Source organism: Gasterosteus aculeatus, chromosome 8 (genome assembly GCF_964276395.1).
Source record: "Gasterosteus aculeatus chromosome 8, fGasAcu3.hap1.1, whole genome shotgun sequence".
NCBI classification, from domain to species: Eukaryota; Metazoa; Chordata; class Actinopteri; order Perciformes; family Gasterosteidae; genus Gasterosteus; species Gasterosteus aculeatus.
In genome coordinates, this window is record NC_135695.1 from 18,056,798 (window position 1) to 18,076,864 (window position 20,067).

General features: G+C 47.9%; 1 protein-coding gene across 2 annotated transcripts in view; it reads right to left on the reverse strand.

Annotated features, from left to right (window-relative positions):
- Positions 1–668: 668 nt before the first annotated feature.
- The window catches only part of trabd2b (TraB domain containing 2B), a 47,123-nt gene continuing 27,724 nt past the window's right edge, over positions 669–20,067 (reverse strand). For both annotated transcript variants that reach the window (XM_078108511.1, XM_040185089.2), the window contains 5 exons: positions 18,986–19,132; positions 14,839–15,013; positions 3,448–3,544; positions 1,448–1,726; positions 669–1,357 (listed from right to left, as the gene is read on the reverse strand). In XM_078108511.1, coding sequence (XP_077964637.1) covers positions 1,132–1,357; positions 1,448–1,726; positions 3,448–3,544; positions 14,839–15,013; positions 18,986–19,132 — 924 coding nt within the window. In that variant the 3' untranslated portion in view covers positions 669–1,131. The remainder of the gene's footprint in view (positions 1,358–1,447; positions 1,727–3,447; positions 3,545–14,838; positions 15,014–18,985; positions 19,133–20,067) is intronic.

Genomic DNA, 20,067 nt, shown 5'->3' on the forward strand with positions numbered 1-20,067 from the left:
ACAATAAGCTAGTTGGAATTGGATCAGTAGGTCCAGTTTTAATTGGCTTATCAAACTGCAAAAAATAATATATTATTGGAATGAATATAACGTAAATATGTAAATGTCGAGATTTGGGCTCGAATATGAATATTTTCTACACCGTTATGTTGTCCATGAAGCGGTGCCTTCCTCTGCAGGTCAGTGCTCATGAGCTGGTAATGAGGTTCTTCTGTGACGATTCCGCCACCTGGTGGCAAACGGCACAACTGCAGCAGGGCCGCACGTTTAGTTGGTTCCACTTGAATTGAATGTTCGGGCTGTACGTTGACATCATACAAGGGGAACATTCTGTTTTTCACCACTTTGTAGTTCTGCTGGAGCGCCTGGGGGTCAAGGTCAGCTGGGGCTGATCACGGCTCTGCCTGATGGATTTAATGTGGCTTCCTGTTCCTCTGAGGGAAACGCTGCCTGCCCGTCTGCGACTTCCTGCCGGTTTGTTCCTGCGGTCCGGTTTTCATTCTGTGATGCAGGACAAGTGGCACTTGGTCCAAAGCAACTGTAGTGGAGGCAACGGGGAATGATGTTGTCCTCGTTCCATCCAGCAGGTGGCAGGTTTAGATCACCTGTTGCACGCGAGCACCCCCCCCCCCTTTTATTGAGGAAAGATCATCTTCACACACTTCAAATGATTTTAAAGTTTATTTATTTCCTTATTTGTCTTCAAAAAGCCAGAAAATATACTGTTTTCTTCCAGAAATAATAAATATACAATATTCTTATTTTTTATGAACAAAATGAACAATTTACAAAAGAAAGACCAGTGGCACAAAGTGCTCCACCGCAGTACTGTCCGACCGTATTGACCTCGTTCATCACAGAGCTACAATTTATTAGTAGGTCCTACTCTCATAGTTATCGTCCTACTTTTCTACACAAGTATGACAGTTTTTATTCTACCGTAATAGAACACAGGCTCAGAGCTCGTCCCGCTCAGTTTGACACACTGAAAAGCAGGCGGAGGCCTCTGCGGGGAGGGGGAGGAGGGCGTAGCTGATCCCCCCTCCACCCCCTCCCCATCAACGGAGGTCGTCCTCTGGAGGCGGTTCTATCTGCGGCATTTTGTCTTTGAGGCGGCGCCCGGCTCTGCGGTCAGGAGGCGAGCAGCCCGTGTATTAGCAGCCAGGCCACCATGCAGGACGGCGTGAGCGGGCGGCGGGCGGCGCCGGCATCGTCCACCGGGGGCGGGGGGGAAGTCGGGCCGTGCTGCGGCCCCGTGGCGGAGACCTCCGTCCGTCTGTGCTGCTCTTGATGGGTCCTCGGCGGCTCCGCCGTCACGTAGCCGTTGATTATCCTCACATGAGGTGGTGGAGTAGTGCTGCAGGGAAGAGGAGATCGCGGTTGTTCTGGCGTGCTCGTGGGAAGGGGGAGGGGCTGGAAATCACCGATCACAAGAGACGTATCTCACCTGTCGCCGATGCGGACCCACAGGTCGCTGAAGAGGCGGGGCCTCCCGTGGCCGCGGTGGGCCTTGCGAGGCCTCTTGTGTCGCCCAAACTCCTCCAGCTGGCTCAGGCTGTCGGGGAGGAGGATGTGAGGCGGCTCGTCGTCTCCGAGGCCGCGCTCGCCCTCCGCGTAGTCCGCCTCGAGCCCCGCCTCCGACGGAGCGGCCGGCCAGCCGTCGGGGGGCGACGTGCCGGCGCCCTCCTCGCCGGACCGTGCCGGAGGCTCTTGCACCGCTTCGCCCCTGCAGCGGGAGGAAAAAACAGACGGAGAGGAGGTGGAGTCAAATTGTCCTCAAGGAAAAAGCCCCCTCTGGGGTGTTTGGACCACGTGATCTGTAGGTATTTCGCTGAAAAGCTTTAGACTCACAGATGAAAAACAATCAGATACAAGACCGCTCCTCTTTTGGAAGTTTAGCGCTCAGTGGTTTCGGACCACCTTTGCGTTCTGCACGTCTCTTTACTTCAATCAAGACGCCTTGCGCTATAAACGCTGTACCGACGGGCAGAAATAACAGTGACCGTACTGGTGCATCAGAACCGCCGTCTGTCCGAAGCGGACCACCCAGAACTGCTGACCTCTCTTTGAGAAACCTTTTTTTCTTCCCCCGTTAGTCATCCTTTCTCCTCTCGTTCCAAAAACTGTCAATATGGCTTGAATGTGACTGTTTTAATCTAGAACACCTAAAGAACCCCAACCGCCCCCCCATCCACTCCTCCGTCAGTCAGGTGATAAAAACGCTCTCCTTAGGCTGCCGCTCTGAGGCTAACAGCTTCCCTAAACGCCTCTCAGTCAGCCATCTTGTGGTGTTTTTCCTTGGCTGGCTTGTCAACTTCTATCAGGAAGCTGAAAGTGTCTGTGCACACGTATAAGTGTGTGTGTGTGTGTGTGTGTGACCACAGTAAGTCTGTCCACTGGTCAGTTTTGACGCCAGAACCACTTTTTCTAAAAAACCCACAACTCTGCAAAACAGGGCGTCGGCCAACAGGGAGTCCGTGTTTACGGCCGCGGTTTGCACGGAGAAGTTACTGGATGGACAAATTCTCCCTGATTCAAGTGTCTTTCTGTACTGCTTCTTCACAGAACCACAGATCAATATGTAAGGTGACAGCTGCTCTGTGCCAAGGGATGGGATTTCACACACACACACACACACACACACACACACACACACACAGATTGAGGCATTAAGTACAACCCTCCTTTGGCACGCTGCATCCCTCCACTGACCCCTGCACACGCACACACACACACACACACAGACACGCTGGGAAGTGTGCGTTTGTGTTGACCGCGGTACCAGTGGCTGCTGAGAACAGGCAGCACCCTCCTCCCCCCCGCCCCGCCGCTGGCAGCTCGCCTTTGGCACGCAGGGGCGAGAGCGGGGAGGGCAGAGGGGAGGAAGGTGAGGGAGTCGACGAAGCGCGTATCAAAGGATTCCTGCGTAGCTCGCTTTTATTTGCTGCACAGCTCGACTTGGACCGGACGGCCGCAGCACTTTATTTAATGAATCCGCCGAGGTTAAAAAGCTGAAGCGCTTTCTACGCGTCCATCTGCCCGCCTGCCAAAAAAAACTAAAGAGTGCACAAATTGCCTCACATTCCACACTATCGTATACAATCAGCTTGCGATGCCAGCAGATCATCAGGCCTTCTTTGTCTTTTTCCATTCGTCGTCTTTTCAGGATCTCAAGTGTAATCTGGGATTGATTGCTCGTGCAGAATTGGAATCATCCGAAGCCGGCGATTGAATTGTATTTGAATTACTTAGCCAAAAATAAAATAATACGCTATTATGCACCTCGTCGGATTCAATGATGTCAAGCGATCGCTGCGTTCTGTTACCCGGTAACCCGAGCGATCGTCTTCTTCTGCCACAGATTTGAGTTTGCTCCTCTTTTTGTTGCAAACGCAGCACTTCAGTGAAAAAGACGCCCCGCTGCGGTCGCCCTGTCGGCACACTCACTCTGCGACCGGCTCTCTGGCATCGGGGGGCACGTGGACGATCTCGTAGCCGTCCTTCCTCAGGATGTCCAGCACGCTGTGATTCCCCAGGAAGTGACCTAACAGAAGACAAAGACACACACGTTGCCTGAAAGACCAAAAAAAACAAACATTTAGATGCTTTAAACAGCAACTTAAGAGTCTTTAAACATCGGACCCGAGATCCCCCCCCACCATTCCTTCCCCTCCTGTGTGATTCCCTCAGACGGACATCAAAGAAGCGGGCCCCTGACTCTTTGTGTTTTGGATTTCTCCCGTCGACTGATAACCCCGTCGCTCAAGCCGGCCAGTAATCGCCTGCAGAAACGTGGCAGGACGCACGGGAATTTGCTCACTCGCACACCTCGGTTCTCTCCCCCGGCTTATTAGCGGCACGTTGGCAACGCTCCGGGCCTCTCGACGTCGGGCTCCCTGTCGGGGCCTTCACTTTGCATAATCACAACATGGAGAAAAGTGGTCACTCGCCACCACTTGGTACACAAGATCCACGTCTCCCTCGGGGCGAGCTGTAATTATCCCTTCAAGCGATGGTTTGTTCTGTTTTCTCAGTGGGGTTGTGTGAGGTGCTTTATTTAATCAGAGGCCGTCTGCGCGAGTGGGGAGCAGTAAAAGTATTTTAGCACCCTGAATCGGTGCGGACCAACAGACATGGACGCTGTATTTAGAATATTTTCACAACTTAATGCGACACAGATTTATCTTTGGTATAAGATGAGAGGTATAAGAAGATGAGGTTTTGCCGCATGTTTAATACTACAGTTAATCCAGAATTAAATAAGAAAAAAAAAATCCTCTACACAAATACTCTCTACTATTCTTCTCCCCTCTCACATTCTTCCCTCCCTTCTTTCATCTCTTTCTCCTGAATAGACGCTCAGTGGCCGCACGCTGACAGGCTCAACCGCCCTCACATCTGTGTCAAGCAGCGATTTCATTAGTTCCCCCCGGGGCAGAGAAGAACACCTCCTGTGTGTGCGGCCGAGGGCGAGGTCGGGGGCCGGCCGTTTGATTTCCCCCCGCTCCGCTCAGCGCTGCGTCCGCGCCCGTTTATTCGTAGGAGGACGTTTTTTTATTTCATTTCTTTCTCTTCACAGCCGGCGGACCAGGTGTTTTTAATGCGCGAGACACACCGGCTGTAAGTGTGACATTCTTCAAGCGTTTCGATCGCACACTTTCACACACGCGAGCGGCGCGCAAACTGTCCGGATCGAGGTCAAATTTCTGCAACTTGGTGTTTGAACTTCATTTGAAGAATTTCTTGGGTCCCCGCGAGTTTTTCAAACCAACAAATATTTATGGCTTTTTGATTATTTACGTTTTTGAAAAGTTTATTCACACGCTGATTATGTGACGGCGGCGGCGGCGTGTGTTTGTTTGCTGCTGTGTGTTTTTTTTGGTTCCCCTCCTGTGTGTGTGTGTGTGTGTGTGTGTGTGTGTGTGTGTGTGTGTGTAGGAGGGACAGTGGGCGAGTGTGTTTGTTTTCGGTGTATCCAGACAGTAAACAGCGCTTCTGAAGGCTCCATCAGCACAGACGTAACGAGAGGTCAGCTGACTCTTTTAATTGCTCCCGTGCCGCACGCCGCACACGTGGGCCGACCGCGCTGGTTGTACACTACAACGCGTGATCGCACACGCGCGTGTGTTTGTGTGTGTCGACAGGTACTAACTTCTGACACAAATAGCTCTCCTTTCATTTGATTTTCCGGTTCAAGTGACTGATGAATTTAAAAATCTTGAAAGTGTTTTCATAGTATTATTACAAATGTTTTTATTTATTTATTATTACAAAGACATAACACGTATTCTTTCCCCACCATAAAGATGTCATCTGATGTTTTGCAGCTGTGAGAAGTTCCCCTCTTCCCGTGAATAATGTTTGCTTTTGGTTGAGTTTAGGTTTGAGAGATCGCGGTTTTTGACGGGACGTGTTTCCGTACTTCGTTTAATCGAAACCACAATCTTTGCCCCAACCCTCAATCAAAGAGAGACGGTTGCCTGAAGCAAACCACACACTGGACGTGCTGATGTCAGCGGGTTTGTTGGGACATCCACAGCCTTACAGTTCATGCATCCCAGGGAAAAACAATGTCTTTAGCTTCCGTACTCTGAGACTTCTCCTCTGGAAGCTACGTTTGTGTAAAAATTAAATGCACCGTATGTTCAATAGTTTGAGAAAGACAGATCACTATAATTACATTTATTTTAGTATTACTGTACATATAACTATTACTTTCCAGTAAAGTGTATTGCAAATAAATATATATTGCAATGCCTTCTTCTTCTACCAAATTATTTTAAAATGAAAAATCTATGAGATTGTTAATATACATAAATTATTATGCCATTGGGACCAGGCGTCGGCCACTTTCTTCTTTTGCGTCGCAGTGTTTTATCTGCCGTGTGGCTTGATTTAAGACAGACTTGGTGGTAAAGTAGCTTCCAACCGCTTACAAACCCTCTCCCGTATCAGCCGACCCTCGGTTCTTTCTCACTTGCTCTGCTGTCATCGCTATTAACACTGCAGATAGGCCCTAAATATATTTCTCTGCTAAAAATAAGATTACCGAGCAGCGGGAACTTCTTGCAGTTTGTGAGACGAGTTACTGACCCGGCGACTCTCCTCCTGGTTTCCACCTACAGCGGCAACCTAATGTACTGCACGTCTGTCTGTGTTCACTGGAGACGCCTCTTGTCTCAGGTCTCTTTGTCTTTAAAGGTTGTCTCTGCGCCCCTTGTCCTCCGTCCCGTGTTTGTCCTCTCTCCTCTCTCCATGCGTATGTAGAATTGCAGTGTTGTTTGTTGCAAAAGGAGGTGTCCCAGCAGGTCTCCCTGGTGGCCAGCTGGCCTCGGCGCTCGTCTCTAACTCGCATCTTGGGCCTTCACGCCTTCTGTCTCTCAAGCCACCTTTTATCCGCCTCTCTCCATCCCAGGCTCAGTCTCCTTTTATGTCTCTTCACCGCTCTACATCTCTCTGGACAGCCTCCAACGTGCAAATGTAATGGAAACTGGGAGGGTGTTAAGCATGGGAAGAGATTTGAGACCCCCCCCCCACACACACACACACACACACACAAAATAAAGAAAGAGCACAGGAAGAGAATTATGTTATTTTTCAGTTTTGCACAAACAAATGTGTTTACAATTACACTGTATAAACAACGGCTCAACTGATGCACGATTGCGGTTTAAAAACATCCCACATGGCTCGCAAGCAGACCACCTCGTATGAAAACTGCAATCAGAGCATGAACCGCAAGAAAACACGAGGGATGAGCGTATAGGATGGGGGAGACCGGCTTTAGGGAGTGGAGGTGGAGAGGGAGGGTAGGTGGTGCACATCCAGAGTGCATGCTGGGGGTTGCTGCCACATTTTGGCCCAGACAAACACGAGCTGTCGGCTTCCAGCCATCTGAACAACGGCAGAAGAGGAGATGAGGGAAAAGAGGAGAGGATGCAGTAAAGAGAGAACCCTGGGAAACCGCAGAAAAATGAAATTGACTTCACAGGGTTAAACGTGTGGCCCTTTTTGATTCGGTAGGAAATGCGTTCCACTGTGTGAGTGGGTGTGTGTGGAGTCCGAGATGATGGAGGAAATTGCCCTCATCTCCATCATCTCATTTGGTTGTGCGTAGGAGGACAAATTAAAGGGAAAACGAGCGCGTCAAGTGCCGGACCACCGGCCTCTAGATGATCACCATCCGGTGTTTTGATGGCGGCGGTGGAGAAAGCCGCCTACTCGCTCTGTTCCAGTTATTTAGTCGACCATTTAACTAAACAGAAGGTCCAACCAGCAGCCACATATCTTTGGTCTTTGTCTTTATCTTCATCATCATGGATCATGTGTAAAAATAGGCTTTCCATGTGGGCGATTAATCACTAATTCCCTTAAGAAAACAGCACCTTGTGTGACATTAAATGGCCACCGTTTTTTCGAGTGGTAGATTTGCCACAGTTGTAACCATAACTTTCTGCCATGAAGGAAGTCTGTCTTTGCTGAGGGACGGTTGGGTCGAGATCCGGGGCTCAGCCTGCCTAGAATGGAAGCGCCAACATTTGTTACAATGCCATGAATTTCTTTTTACGTTCTCTTTTAATTTCGCACCTGTGAATCTGCCAACATTTGTCTACTTGTAGATCTGGATGTTGTTGGATTTTGTAAGACTCCCTCCGTCTTATCCTTTTCCTTGAACAGCATAAATGAGTAATGCAACAGAGATTTTAATAGGCTCTGCATCCCTGCGCGTTTCCATCTTGAGATTTACACTACTAGGATCCCTCTTAAAAACCCACGGCAGCCTGTGGATTAAGAGCCCGGAGCCGGAGAAACACGCACCCACGGACCTTCAGAAATACCTGAACCATTTCTCAGGGAAGTGTAGGAGGAATTCAAAAGGACAGAAAAAATAGATAATGAGAGGAAAGAAAGTGAGCAAAATGTAGTATTGTATTGTTTTTGTTCCTGTCATCCGCCTGTGACCCTTCTGGGACAAGAGACGTGTAGCTGGTCAACAAGGAGAAAGACACACACACACACACACGTGATGGAAGACCTGGTGTCCTAACGGAGTTCTGTCTCACGTCAGACTTTATATCTTTCTCATCTCATTCTTTGGTTCATTTCCTCTCCAGTTGACGGCGAGGCGCATGTAGTTGTTCATGTGAGCGTGTAGAAAATAATCACCCGCACATTCACTTTCTTTACAAAACGCAAACACCTGCAGGCGTGTCGTCTATGCGTCGATGACGTGGCGTACATTAGCCAGACGTGCTGCCCGGCGGGCATGAGCTCACAGATAAAAACCAAGTGCGCATGCATGCGTCTGTTTTCCGCCGGGGTATGTGTGCGCAGGTTGTTATATTATGTGAGTGCGAGTCGGTGTCGGCGCCGGGGCGGAAACCAATGTTTGACATCGGCGGTTTCTCAGCGCCGGAGGCCGGCTGGTTTTCATTCATCTGTTTAATCAGGGACAGATTTACACCTGGGCCAACAAGCGAATGCAATTAACTCCCGAGTTTGTAAACCAGCAGTGCTACAGGTCCCACGAAGTGAACCTCCTCTAGGTATAAAACAGTGTTTTGCTGTGTGCACGGAGGCCAATAGCTGCTCAAGAGATCAAAGCATGCTGGACTGAAGCATCCATGTAGCATTGAGCTGATGGGCTCTAAAAAGGATATGAGATATTCCTTCCGTTGCTAATGAAGTGTGTAATCTTTGTACATGCTAATGGTCTGTGCTGAGTTAATTAGAGGCAGGAATCCAGGCAGCGTCGCTAAGAGTTACCAGAAGATGTGTTTAGGAAAACATTCACCTGACATGGGTACCACAACTCTATCGCTACAGCAGTCACATGCGTTATGTGTGCTTTCATCTCAGGTGAGCTTTGCTGTGAATATTTTCCAAATAGTTTGTGTTCAATAGAGTTTTCAGTTTACATAACCTGCTGGGAAAGTCTGATCTACAATTTAAGAGGACAGTTGATTCAGAGAAAATCTCATGTATCCAGTAAAGGCATTAAGAAATTGGGTAAAATACTTTTTGTCAGTATTATTCTGTTTGTCTGACCTTATAAATACCTTATACCTTATAAATTAAAATAATAGATTCTTCAACTTTGTAAAAACATATTAAAAAATTAAAAAATAATAATGTATAAATTATATTTATAATCTGGATGCACACAATGCAACATTTGCATTAGACGTTTAAAAGTTAAGAGAGTTAACATATTTCAATATTTAAACTATAAAATGATGAAATTATTTTTGGAAATATCTGTACATGTATGTGCAAATTTGGGTTTTAAAAAAAGTTTTAAGTTTTGTGGAGGCATTAACCATAAAAGAAGAAAAGTACATAGGCACATATCTGTATGTTGTAAATATGGTGACTTGGATAGAATTCTGATGTTTTGTATGAAGCACATTACATTACATTTAGCAGACGCTTTTATCCAAAGCGACTTACATTACACTTTAAATCCATGGCTTTTTCACATTTTTGGCTGGGGAGCAATTAGGGGTTAGGTGTCTTGCTCAGGGACACTTCGACATGGAACATGGGGCAGCCTGGACTCGAACCACCAACCTTGTGCTTCCCAGCACACCTTCTCTAACCCCTGCGCCACGACGACCCATCAATGGCACATCATCCTTAAATGAATACATATAATTAATGTTTTTATGACATGAGTCAAGAAGGCCCAATTACACTCAATTTAAAAATGAATGCAAAATGTCTACTAAGCCCAAAATGTCTGGAGTAAAGCACAGATAACATCTCTCTATCCCTATCCGCCCTATCCGCCTCTGCATTTCTCCGCCGAGAAATGCAGAGGTGACATGCACGGCAAGCCGTCTCTCTCCTTCAGTCATCACTTCAACACCGCACACCGCTCGGCCTCCACACGGCGCTCGGTCTACACACGGGTCCGCTCGGTCTACACACGGGTCCGCTCGGCCTCCACACGGGTCCGCTCGGCCTCCACACGGGTCCGTTCGGTCTACACACGGGTCCGTTCGGTCTACACACGGGTCCGTTCGGCCTCCACACGGGTCCGTTCGGTCTACACACGGGTCCGTTCGGTCTACACACGGGTCCGTTCGGCCTCCACACGGGTCCGCTCGGTCTACACACGGGTCCGTTCGGTCTACACACGGGTCCGCTCGGCCTACACACGGACCCACTCTGCGCTGGGCTGTTACTGGCCTGCATAGCAACTTGCAAACAACTTCTTTTTGGTGAGAGAAATCTGTGTGTGCGTGTGCGTGAAGCGGTGTCTAGGCCGCGGCAGTGTCAGGAAATTCCATGGGATGTTTTCAATAAGGCCGGGCAGCGGCAGCCAAGGAACTGGCAAATGAAAACCTGCTGAAGCACACCACGGAGCTCCAACAGCGCGCCGCCTCGCAGCGGTCCTCCGCCCTTCAGCGACCATAACTCTGTGTGTTCTGTGATCCTGTATGAAAATGTCAGTGTATGTTTGTTGTCCACCCGTGATTAAGAGAGAGAGGGGGGGGGGCAGCAATCAAGAATGCATATTTAGCCGAGGCAGTGATGGAAAATAAATCCCATTGAGGCTTGTATCTGTTTACAATAGCAACAAAACAAGTGTCTAGTGTGTGTACACCGTGTCTGGAAGCATGCCTCCTCATTGCTATCATCTGGTGCTGCTCTGTCATTCTCTTCAATGGGAAGCAGTGACCCATAGCAGCACTAGCCTCATGCTAAGGTGGATTCAGTTGAGATTTTACTCATTTCCGGTCTTTAAACTAAGCTAGCTTACTTGCTGCTAGCTTATCAGCTGTAGCTTTATACTTGAAAGACTATTTAGCCAAATATCCAAACAAGGTCTCAGAGGACTAATATCATTCTGTATAAAAATAATTCCTCACTACCTTGATTTTGTGTTTGTCGCAAGGCTAATGGAGCACAACTTGTGGTATAAAACTATAAACCAAAATTGAGAAGCAATAGTAAATGAGAATAGAATTAAGTGGCGAGCTTCATGACGGCAAGCAACATCTTAAAGATGATGTCAATTTCAGTAATGTCAAAAAAAAAACAGACTAGTAGAGTTTCACTCATGTGTCTTTGACTCCTGGTAATGTTCTCTCGTTCCAAATGTATTCAGCATCGGTATGTGATACACAACTGAAAGGCCGAGAGACTCAAGTTGACCGAGTTGCTTCTGTGGATCAACATCATAAATCCTCGGCCGAGCAGTGAGAGAGTAATACTGCTCCCTCAGTCTCCTCTGTACCGCCTGGGGTAATTCAGCTTATGCCTGCTGGACCTCTTTTTACGTCTGTAATTTGCATTAATAACCTGTTGGTGAAAGTGAAGAAAGTAAAGAATGTCTGTTACAACATATGTGTGCAGGATGGAGGAAGAAGAGAAGGAAACTGCTTTAGTACAAAAGCATACATTTTGCGCACACAAGTACTTATGCTGCAGGAAGGTGTAGGTGTGCAGCGAGAGGAAAGGTGCTGAGCTGAGCAGAGATGGATTTCCAGCCTGAACCAGACGCACACACGTCGTAGCGGTTAATTACCCAGTGAACATGAAGTCCTGGACGGACTTCAACATCGATACCTCTAGAGGCCCTCGACCCGATCCGCTGCCCCGGCTCTTTCCCGACAGCCCCTTTTTTTCCTTCTGCGCTCAGAACATGGTTCGGGTTGGAGGTCAGGGGTCATAGGTAAAGGCAGCTAGAGGGGCCGTTAATATTTATGCGTTGTACCGCAGAAATCCAACCCGACAAACACAAAACTTGACGCAGGCAAAGTTGGACACAATTCTAGTAACAGAGGGATCAAAAGGTACGACTATTCTATTTCATACGATCAGCCGTGTGCGCTGAGCCGCCTGCAGTCACGCACGTCATTTCAATGGGATTTTTCAGATCTGACCATAAAGATTGGATTTTATGTGATTAGCGCACGCCCACATTTGGCCTGAAAATGGCTGTTTTTATGTCTCCCCGGGCTGTACTTATTCCAAAAAGACATTTTCACAATCTTAACCTTCACACCTGCGGCCGTCTTTATTTCTCTTTATCGCTCACAATGTGGTCGGATGGTTATCGGGCCGCCAGCAGGAATCCTTTCACGGAACGAGCCGGACCACGCGGTGGGATTTCTGGGAGGCCGAACCGCCGTCGCTCAATACGCGTTGGCATCGTTGGATGGTAAAATGTCACGGCTGGTTACGGCCAATGGGAAACGGGGACCAGCTGGGACAGTTACAGGTCTGTTAAGGGATGAGTCAGCGTCTTAAAGTCCGAAATAAGAGATGAGAGAAAGGAAGCTTTGTGCTTATAGCATGGGAGGGACTATTTATGGCTCATTTACGAGGTCCTCTTTTCATCTTGTTTTGCGGTACATCTGCATCTAGAGACGTGTGCGTCAGCGGACAAAACACCTCGGAGGCCCAATGTGTCACCCAAGGCTGGTTTTATTACTTATAAAAAAAACGCATTACGTGCATTTAGGAAAGATCAGAATTACTGGTGCAGAAGGAGACGTGTCGAGAGCGGCGGGAAGATGTTAAGCTGGATTCACTAGCAGCGAGTACTAGTAGGAGAACATTTGTGCCGGTTTATTCAGGAAACGTTAGGGGCTTCAGTTTTAATGACCCGCATGGTAGATCTGCAATAAATTAGTTTTAAGTGCGTGGTCGTACGGTTTGAACTTTTTTTTTTTTGCAGTTGACGGTTTTACTCATTACATTTTTTAAGTGTTATTTGTAAAATTATGAAGTAATACTTTATGATATCCTAACAAGTTTTTGAATTCTTTCCATAACTTCAAAGTTCTCCTTGAATGAACCTGGAGGGCGACCCATAGAAACGAGTCGCGTAATTAGCCTCAGTCGTAGTAAATCAGACCCTTAACTACATGCAGATTGTGGGAGCAAAGATTGAGCTAACGTGCTGCCCGAGTACTTTCTCTGCTAGTTTATGGCCCCCGTTGCCTGAGCCGGGAACTGTGGTGGTTCCCATCACTTCACACCAGCCTGTCAGTTCGCCTCCACGCAGCGCAGCAGCCCGTAGGTGACCCCACACACACACATGTTCACCTCCGCTCTACCCGGGCAGGTAGAACGCGCTGGGGTGCCGACACATAGCTGCCGTTCTGACGGGCAATCTGGAAAACACGAGGCTCCATTAGAAGAGATTTTAGAAGGCAAATCCGCCCGTCTCGCGAGGCAAAACGGGTGACCAATGTACATGTAAATGTCAGTTTTATGGGCGTTGATTTTTAATGCTTTTGCATAAAATCACAACACTGACTATTGAAAGTTAAAATGCTTTGCAAGGAACTGTCAGAAGTTTGCCTGATGTGAGCTGACAATGTCTGATGCTCAGCCACGAACACGGTCACATATTTATCCACAGATCCACACATGCACTGTTGTATTTAGAGAATGAAACAAATTTGTATTTAAAGGAACAGTGTGTAAAATCATAGGGAAACATCATGTTGATCATTATATTTTCCTATAGTGTTTAATCACACGAAGAATGATCATGAGCCAGTTATATCTACATGGTAAGTGGCGCCTCAAAGCTTTGACTTTGTCTGATTAGTGTATTATATTCGTGATCTGTATGTGCGTTTGTGTGGTGTCTGATCATCGGAATTTTCAGTTTGCTTTTGACAGAAGCCAAAAAAAAATTCCCCAACGGATTGCCTTAAAAAATAGAGTCATATCTTATGATGTCAGTTGTGCAAGTATGAAACATTCCTAATAACTTATGTAAGAATCTGTGTTTGTCTTTTTAGTTTCTTGCTACTCCCCGCTCCTTTTTTTTAGCCTGCCGGAGTTTGACTGCGTTCGTTTGCCTTCTGGAGTTCACACGTATCTTTGTTTTCATTGACAACGTTTGAACAGGAGAGGAACGCATCATCGGTCCGTATTTCTTCATCTACGCGCACTTCTGAGGAACACTTATTTCACTCCTCCATCATATACATGTAGTTTATATGTGTGCTTTTAGCGTAAATGTATGCATGTGCGCGCACACACACACACACACACATACGTAGCAGCTGGATGGTGCAACAGCAGCCTTGTGCAAACAGTACAAAGATCTGAGGGAGCAAGAACTGGGAACAAGGCATCCAGCATTTATCACGCAATATGGCGCGCACACACACACACACACCACACACACACACACACACTCAGAGGCATTACCAACCATGAAGAGACGCACAGTCATACAGTAAACAGACACCCACCCCCTGTTTGTGTGGGCAAACACACTTATATGTATACACGCACACACTTCCCTCAGGACACACTGTGCTATTCAGGAACTATTAGCAACATTAGCCAGGAATGCTAATTGAAACAAACAGCTCACGGTTTCTTGATTTCTGAGTTGTGAGCCGGCTGTAATTGAGACTTCTGTGTGTGTGTGTGTGTGTGTGTGTGTGTGTGTGTGTGTGTGTGTGTGTGTGGGGTTAAGAAGATACAGTTTTCCGTGCCAGAGATCTGGGAACCATTGAACACTATTATTTTCCTCCTTTTTCTCCAGCTTGGCTTTCAAACATAAAATAGAGAATTGTTGGCCATAAACACACATCGGTGTTGACAGAATCAGCGTTTGAGACCAAAGCTAAACCGACCTCTCTTACACTTCACAATCGCATGCCAACACACACACTCGGCTACAATCATAATGTATTTGGAAAGACCTCATTTAATGTGAAAATAGAGATGCACGATGGAGTTGCTGCCATGATTGCAGTTTGAAGAGACGTTAAACAAAGGTTTAGCCCTTTTGAACCGGCTCAGGACGGGAAACTGAACCTGCACCTCATCCCGAGCAGCGTCTGAAGGCTTCCTCACCTGCACCAAAGGCGAAAAAGTACGTCTGGTTGGGATTCCTCTGCAGCAGGTCGGACACGCGGCGAGCCATCCGCTCGTTGCGCTTGTAGATGAGCTCCCGGCGGAAGTAGCTGTCGATCTGCAGGGCCATCGTGCGGTCGTGGGCGGGCAGAGAGCTGTTGATGAAGTGGGGCAGCTGAGGAAGTGAGAAAGGCAAAGGGAAGAACTTTAATTATAAAAACATTCGTGATGAAAAATCCACGGGAGGATGAAACGCACATGAATCATCTCAAGCACACGTCAAACACAAGGAGAAGAAATGACTGGTGTTGAAGGCATTGAGAGGGGGACGTAAAAATACAACAATATATGAGAGGGAAGAAAGAAGAGCACGGTGTTGGTGACAACCTGGCAGCCGGGAGTGTGTGTGTGTGTGTGTGTGTGACGCGATGAGCTTGACAGATGCAGCCGATGACCTTTTAAAATGAGAAAAGCATCAATAAATGAAGGAGAGGAAGGGAGGAGGGCCGTCGTGCCACATTTTTGTATGTGACGCCGATCGCTGATGTGTCGTTCGCGTAACGTGTGCGTCTCAGCTGGGGCTCCGAACGAAGGCACGTGCAGCGCCAGCGCGTGAATGTGTGATTAATTGCTGCGGGATTTATTAAGAGCCGGGCAGGCGGAGGCAGAGCGCGCTGGCTCTGCGCCACACTTGGCTGCATCGGTGGATTCGACAGGCTGTTAATCTGTGAGGATGAGGCACTTTGGAGGAGGGCGGGGGGGCGGGGGGGGGATCTTTCCAACTCACAGACACACACTGTCCGTTTTCACTTATTCCACTTCCTGTCCCAGTATCATTGGGCTTTTCTGGCTCTTTTCTCTTTCTTGATATATTAATGCAATAAAGTCTGACACATCAGTGATAGGTGGAATCCCAATACGCCAGAGTACGTTTCATTTGGTTTTAAATGTCTTCTCTTGACTTGGCTGTTTTTACCATTGTGGTGCCGCAATTCTTGTGTGTTGTCATTTCCTATTTTGGACGTTAACTGAACTGTGAGCGAGGCTCCTCTTCCCGGTAATATTCCTGTGGGATCTCGGCTCCCGTCCTTTCCCTCGCGTCACTTCTCTTCTCTGCAGATGTGTTTGATCCGTAAATGCATTCGAGTGTGACAACGACTGCGCACATGCAAACACACGGTCGCAGCAGCTAAATTATGTGGGTGGGGGGTATTTATTGTACCACATGTGAACAAAGTGCATCCATCCATTATCTGTATCTGGCGGATTGTCTCTCAGTCCCTTCTCACAGTCTGTTTCACATAAAGGTTGGAAGGTTCTAATTCAAACCTGCACCGCATGTTTATATATTTCATTTGGGATGTGGATTGAAGGTGAACAGATACCTTCGTTTACAGGTTTTTTTTGGGAGGGGGAGCACAATTGGAGAATGTTGCATCAATCATGAAGCTGCATGAGGCCTGCGAGTGATGCATTGCCCTCGAGTGATGTCACTTGAGTCAGCGTTGGGGTTGAAGACTTTACAGTGTTAGTAAAGTGGCATCGTGGGTAATGCAGACGCCATGTTTTGCCATAGGAGACGAATGCGCCTCCGAATAAAATTGCCGCCGCTAGTTATGTTTGTACACCCGACCGTTGATGTGTTCTTTGTGGTAAAATGAGGAAACATGGTTCGCATTTTATCTCATTCATCAAATGCGTGAAGGCCGTAATAAGCAGTGTGTAGGATGGCATCATTTTGTCGTGGAATAAAAGAATTTGTCAAGCTTTTTTTTCTGCTTTACAGTTGCTCCAGATCTCAAAATTCTGTTAATTACAAGAACGCCGCAATGCTCACTTATCTCTACATTAAATCCTCAGTGATGGGGGGATGGAGGGGGGGTCAGAAAGAAAGAAAGTCACTGGGGTATCTGCAGCCCGACAGCTTGTATTGCCCGTCTGTGCTGTTTCAGAGTGCATGACCCGGGTTTCCTTCGGATTGACAGAACCTCATGATGGAGGAGTAAAATGAAGCCGAGCTAAAGAGGAAAAAAAAAGCGAGCTCCATCACTGCTCTAAACGAGCGAGGACGGAGTGAGTGTTTCATGACGACGTCCAAAAAGTGTTCGGTCGGAGACGGGTCAAGGTGGGAGTGTAGCGGTAAGCGCAGATAACGTATCACAGGAAAAGCCATTAGCTGGACAGGAAATGTGGAGTGACAGCGAAGTATTTCCTCCCTTCCCTCTCCCACTCATTCGCAGTTTGTCTGTCCGGTCCGCAATTCACTGTCTTCTATTTATTCTTCATGGTTCGGCTCTTTGAAGTCCTTCCGTTCTCTTATCTTATCTTTCCCTTCTTGTCCTTTCATTTCCCTTGTCCTCTCCTTTTCAACTTTCATCTTGGTGCTACAACTGCAGCAATTTTCAAGTGAACTATTCAATCGCAATATTTTGCAATCCTTTGAAGTTGCTTCTTCTATTGGTGTCTTCGAAGAAAAAAAAAAATGTTACACAAAACCTATTTCTCTGTCTACCTTTGACGTGACTTCTGTGTCCTGCGGCGCATCATCAGCCTCTTTCTAATATATGATGGGGATTGAAACGGGGTTGCAGCATCAGGGGGGCTCGGTTTGGTCCAATCTACCGAAAAACACCTGCTTTTTTATGGTTTTAGGTTCAAACACGAACGCAATCTCACGCACACACACACACGCACACCTGCTTTAGATCAGCCGGCCACATGGCACCACAGTCGGGCGCCTGATTGCTCTAGCATGTGCTGGGAGATGTTGATGCGCGTGATCGTGGCGATGAGGACCACGAGGCAAACTGGTATGATTTAAAGCACTCATGCAGGAGACGCATGTAACTGCGACCAGCGGGTGAAGCTACATGCTACATAAGGCTAACAAGACAGCGATGCCGAGTCTCCGCCGTGCAGCACTGAGTCAGTTTAATGACACTCCAGGATCCATGAGGGAGGTTGACAAGTGACTTATGAGGAGGGCTTTTGAGTAAATCTGCATTCGAGAGAGGGGGGGTGGGGAGGGGGTGAGGGTGCCAACGCGTGTGTGCTTTTGACAGCCAGCAGAGGCCGATGAGGAGGCCGTCTCTGCAGGAGCAGAGGCTATGTTAGGAGACGCAAAGTTAGAGGAGGTCACGCGGCGTATTTACAGCTGAGTCCAGGGATAATAAAGTGCCAGACTATCAAGTAACCTGAGGCTGGGAAGGGATTAAGATGGCAATGTGCAGTTTTGCGGAATTGATGTGCAAGCCTAAAAGTCTGAGGTGACGAGAGCGTGCTGGCAGACAAGTGGGTGTGAGGGGGGGCCGCCAGCTCCCGTCGGGGGTCTGACCGGTTCGGCATGTTGAATAGAATTACAGTTTTTGGACCAAGACGGCAAGTAGCTGGTATTTTGTGGGACTATTTCATAATATCCGAAACTTCACCATTCTTTTTGTCCAAGAAAACCCAAACCAAAAAATGATAAAGATTCAATTTCAACACAACAGAAACGGCTTCTCTTGGTTGTCCCTGTAAAGTCATTATAATAAGGAGTAGTAGAAGAATTCAGTTTGGCACCAAAGTAGCGAATATTTCTTTCGTTGGTGATTTTCAGATCAAGACCATCGCTGAGTGAGAGATTCTTGCTGGGACCAAAAGACGGGGGGCAGGAGGTGGCCTGGGGTTAAACTGCGATGGACGTTCAAAGGAGCGATATGAGCGATTTGAGGCTATGTGCTGTGTAGAGATCTGCTGGATGGCTGTCTGAGCTGCGCTAATAATCCCACGTTCACAAGCGATAGCCGCGTCATCGCAGAAGCATTTTTCAATTTGTGCAGCTTGTTGTTACTCACCGCCTCGCGAAAAAAATGCAACGTGCGATTGCCGCCGCGCGAAGTCTGGTGAAAGCGTTCTTGAGAAAGAGTCGGTTGTGAGCACGGAGGCAGCAAGACATTGCTGCAGGTTGTTTTTGGATCACATACAACTTTGTAAGTAGGAAAATATGGGAGATAATATAAAAAATGAGGGATTCTTTGGCAAAGTACAATTATTAGATCATTTGTATTATGCTTGGCGACCCGTTTCTACTCATTTTACGGAACAAAATAGGCTCTTAAAGAGGCCAAAGAAAGCAGTCATTCAAAATCTAAAAGCGCAGACCTACCTGTGAGGTGTCATGGTTGAAGATGATGGCGCTGAGGTCCCCGCAGTTGTAGTGGGTGATGAGGTCCTCGGTGGTGTAGGAGCCCTGCAGGCTGCCTGCTCGCACCCCCTCGTGCTGCAGCAGCGTCTGGTTCAACGCAAACAGCACCTGCAGGGAGACGAGAAGGCCGCTTTTACGCTCTGCATCCGCAAACTCCATTTTCTCTCTGCTCTGAGGAACACGTCAAGGAACATGTCACAGAGCGGGTTGGAACCGGGGCCAGCGTGGCCAGCGTTCCTCTCTGGGAACACAACTGGACCGCGATGACACAATGAAGCCGTTATTCCTGCGCGTCGGCAAAATATGAATTGTTTTGCGGCGTTTTTTGCTCATTTCTTTCAGGATGTTTTCATACGCTTTCCACACAAGCTGACTACAGGTAAACGCAGGCCACAAGAGACCTGGTGGAGAACACTCCACCGCCTTTCTTCCGCAGGAAGGAGAGAAAACGGGGAAAGAAACGGAGGTTCTGGAGAGGGCGAGGGAGCCTTTAAAAACAACCCCTTCTTTCCCTTTCAGCAGGCCAGGGTGCTGTAAATTTACTGCAGCCATTAAAATCAAAAGTGAACCCTCTTTAGAGAGAATTTATAGCGTGCAGCCGCCAGCCGGGCCAACAACTCCGCAGCTGTCCTCCAACACCAGGGGTTAACCGGGCTGCTCCCGCCCTCCACAATCCCACGCCACCTCTGACTGGCCTGGCGAGCGGGGCCGGCTTGTCAATCACCGTTAAGCTCTCTCACAGGAGATGTTTCTTCTTTCCGTGCAAAAAATGGATTTTCACGCAGCTCTGCACTGCGCCCGGTGGGACGGTTTGCGTCGACTTGATTAGCAGAAGTGGGCTCGGCTCGTCGGGTCTTCAGAAAACACCCGAAAGATTCCGCGTCTATGATCCTAATTACCGAGAAACCCGACCGGCGCGTCGGGAAATACTACAGGGAGAACGTCAGCATCCGGGCCCGGATGATTTGTGGAGCGGCTTAAGGCCGATACAGCTGCACGACTGATTGAGCCCGATGTCAAGAGTCCGGCTCGTAATTCACACA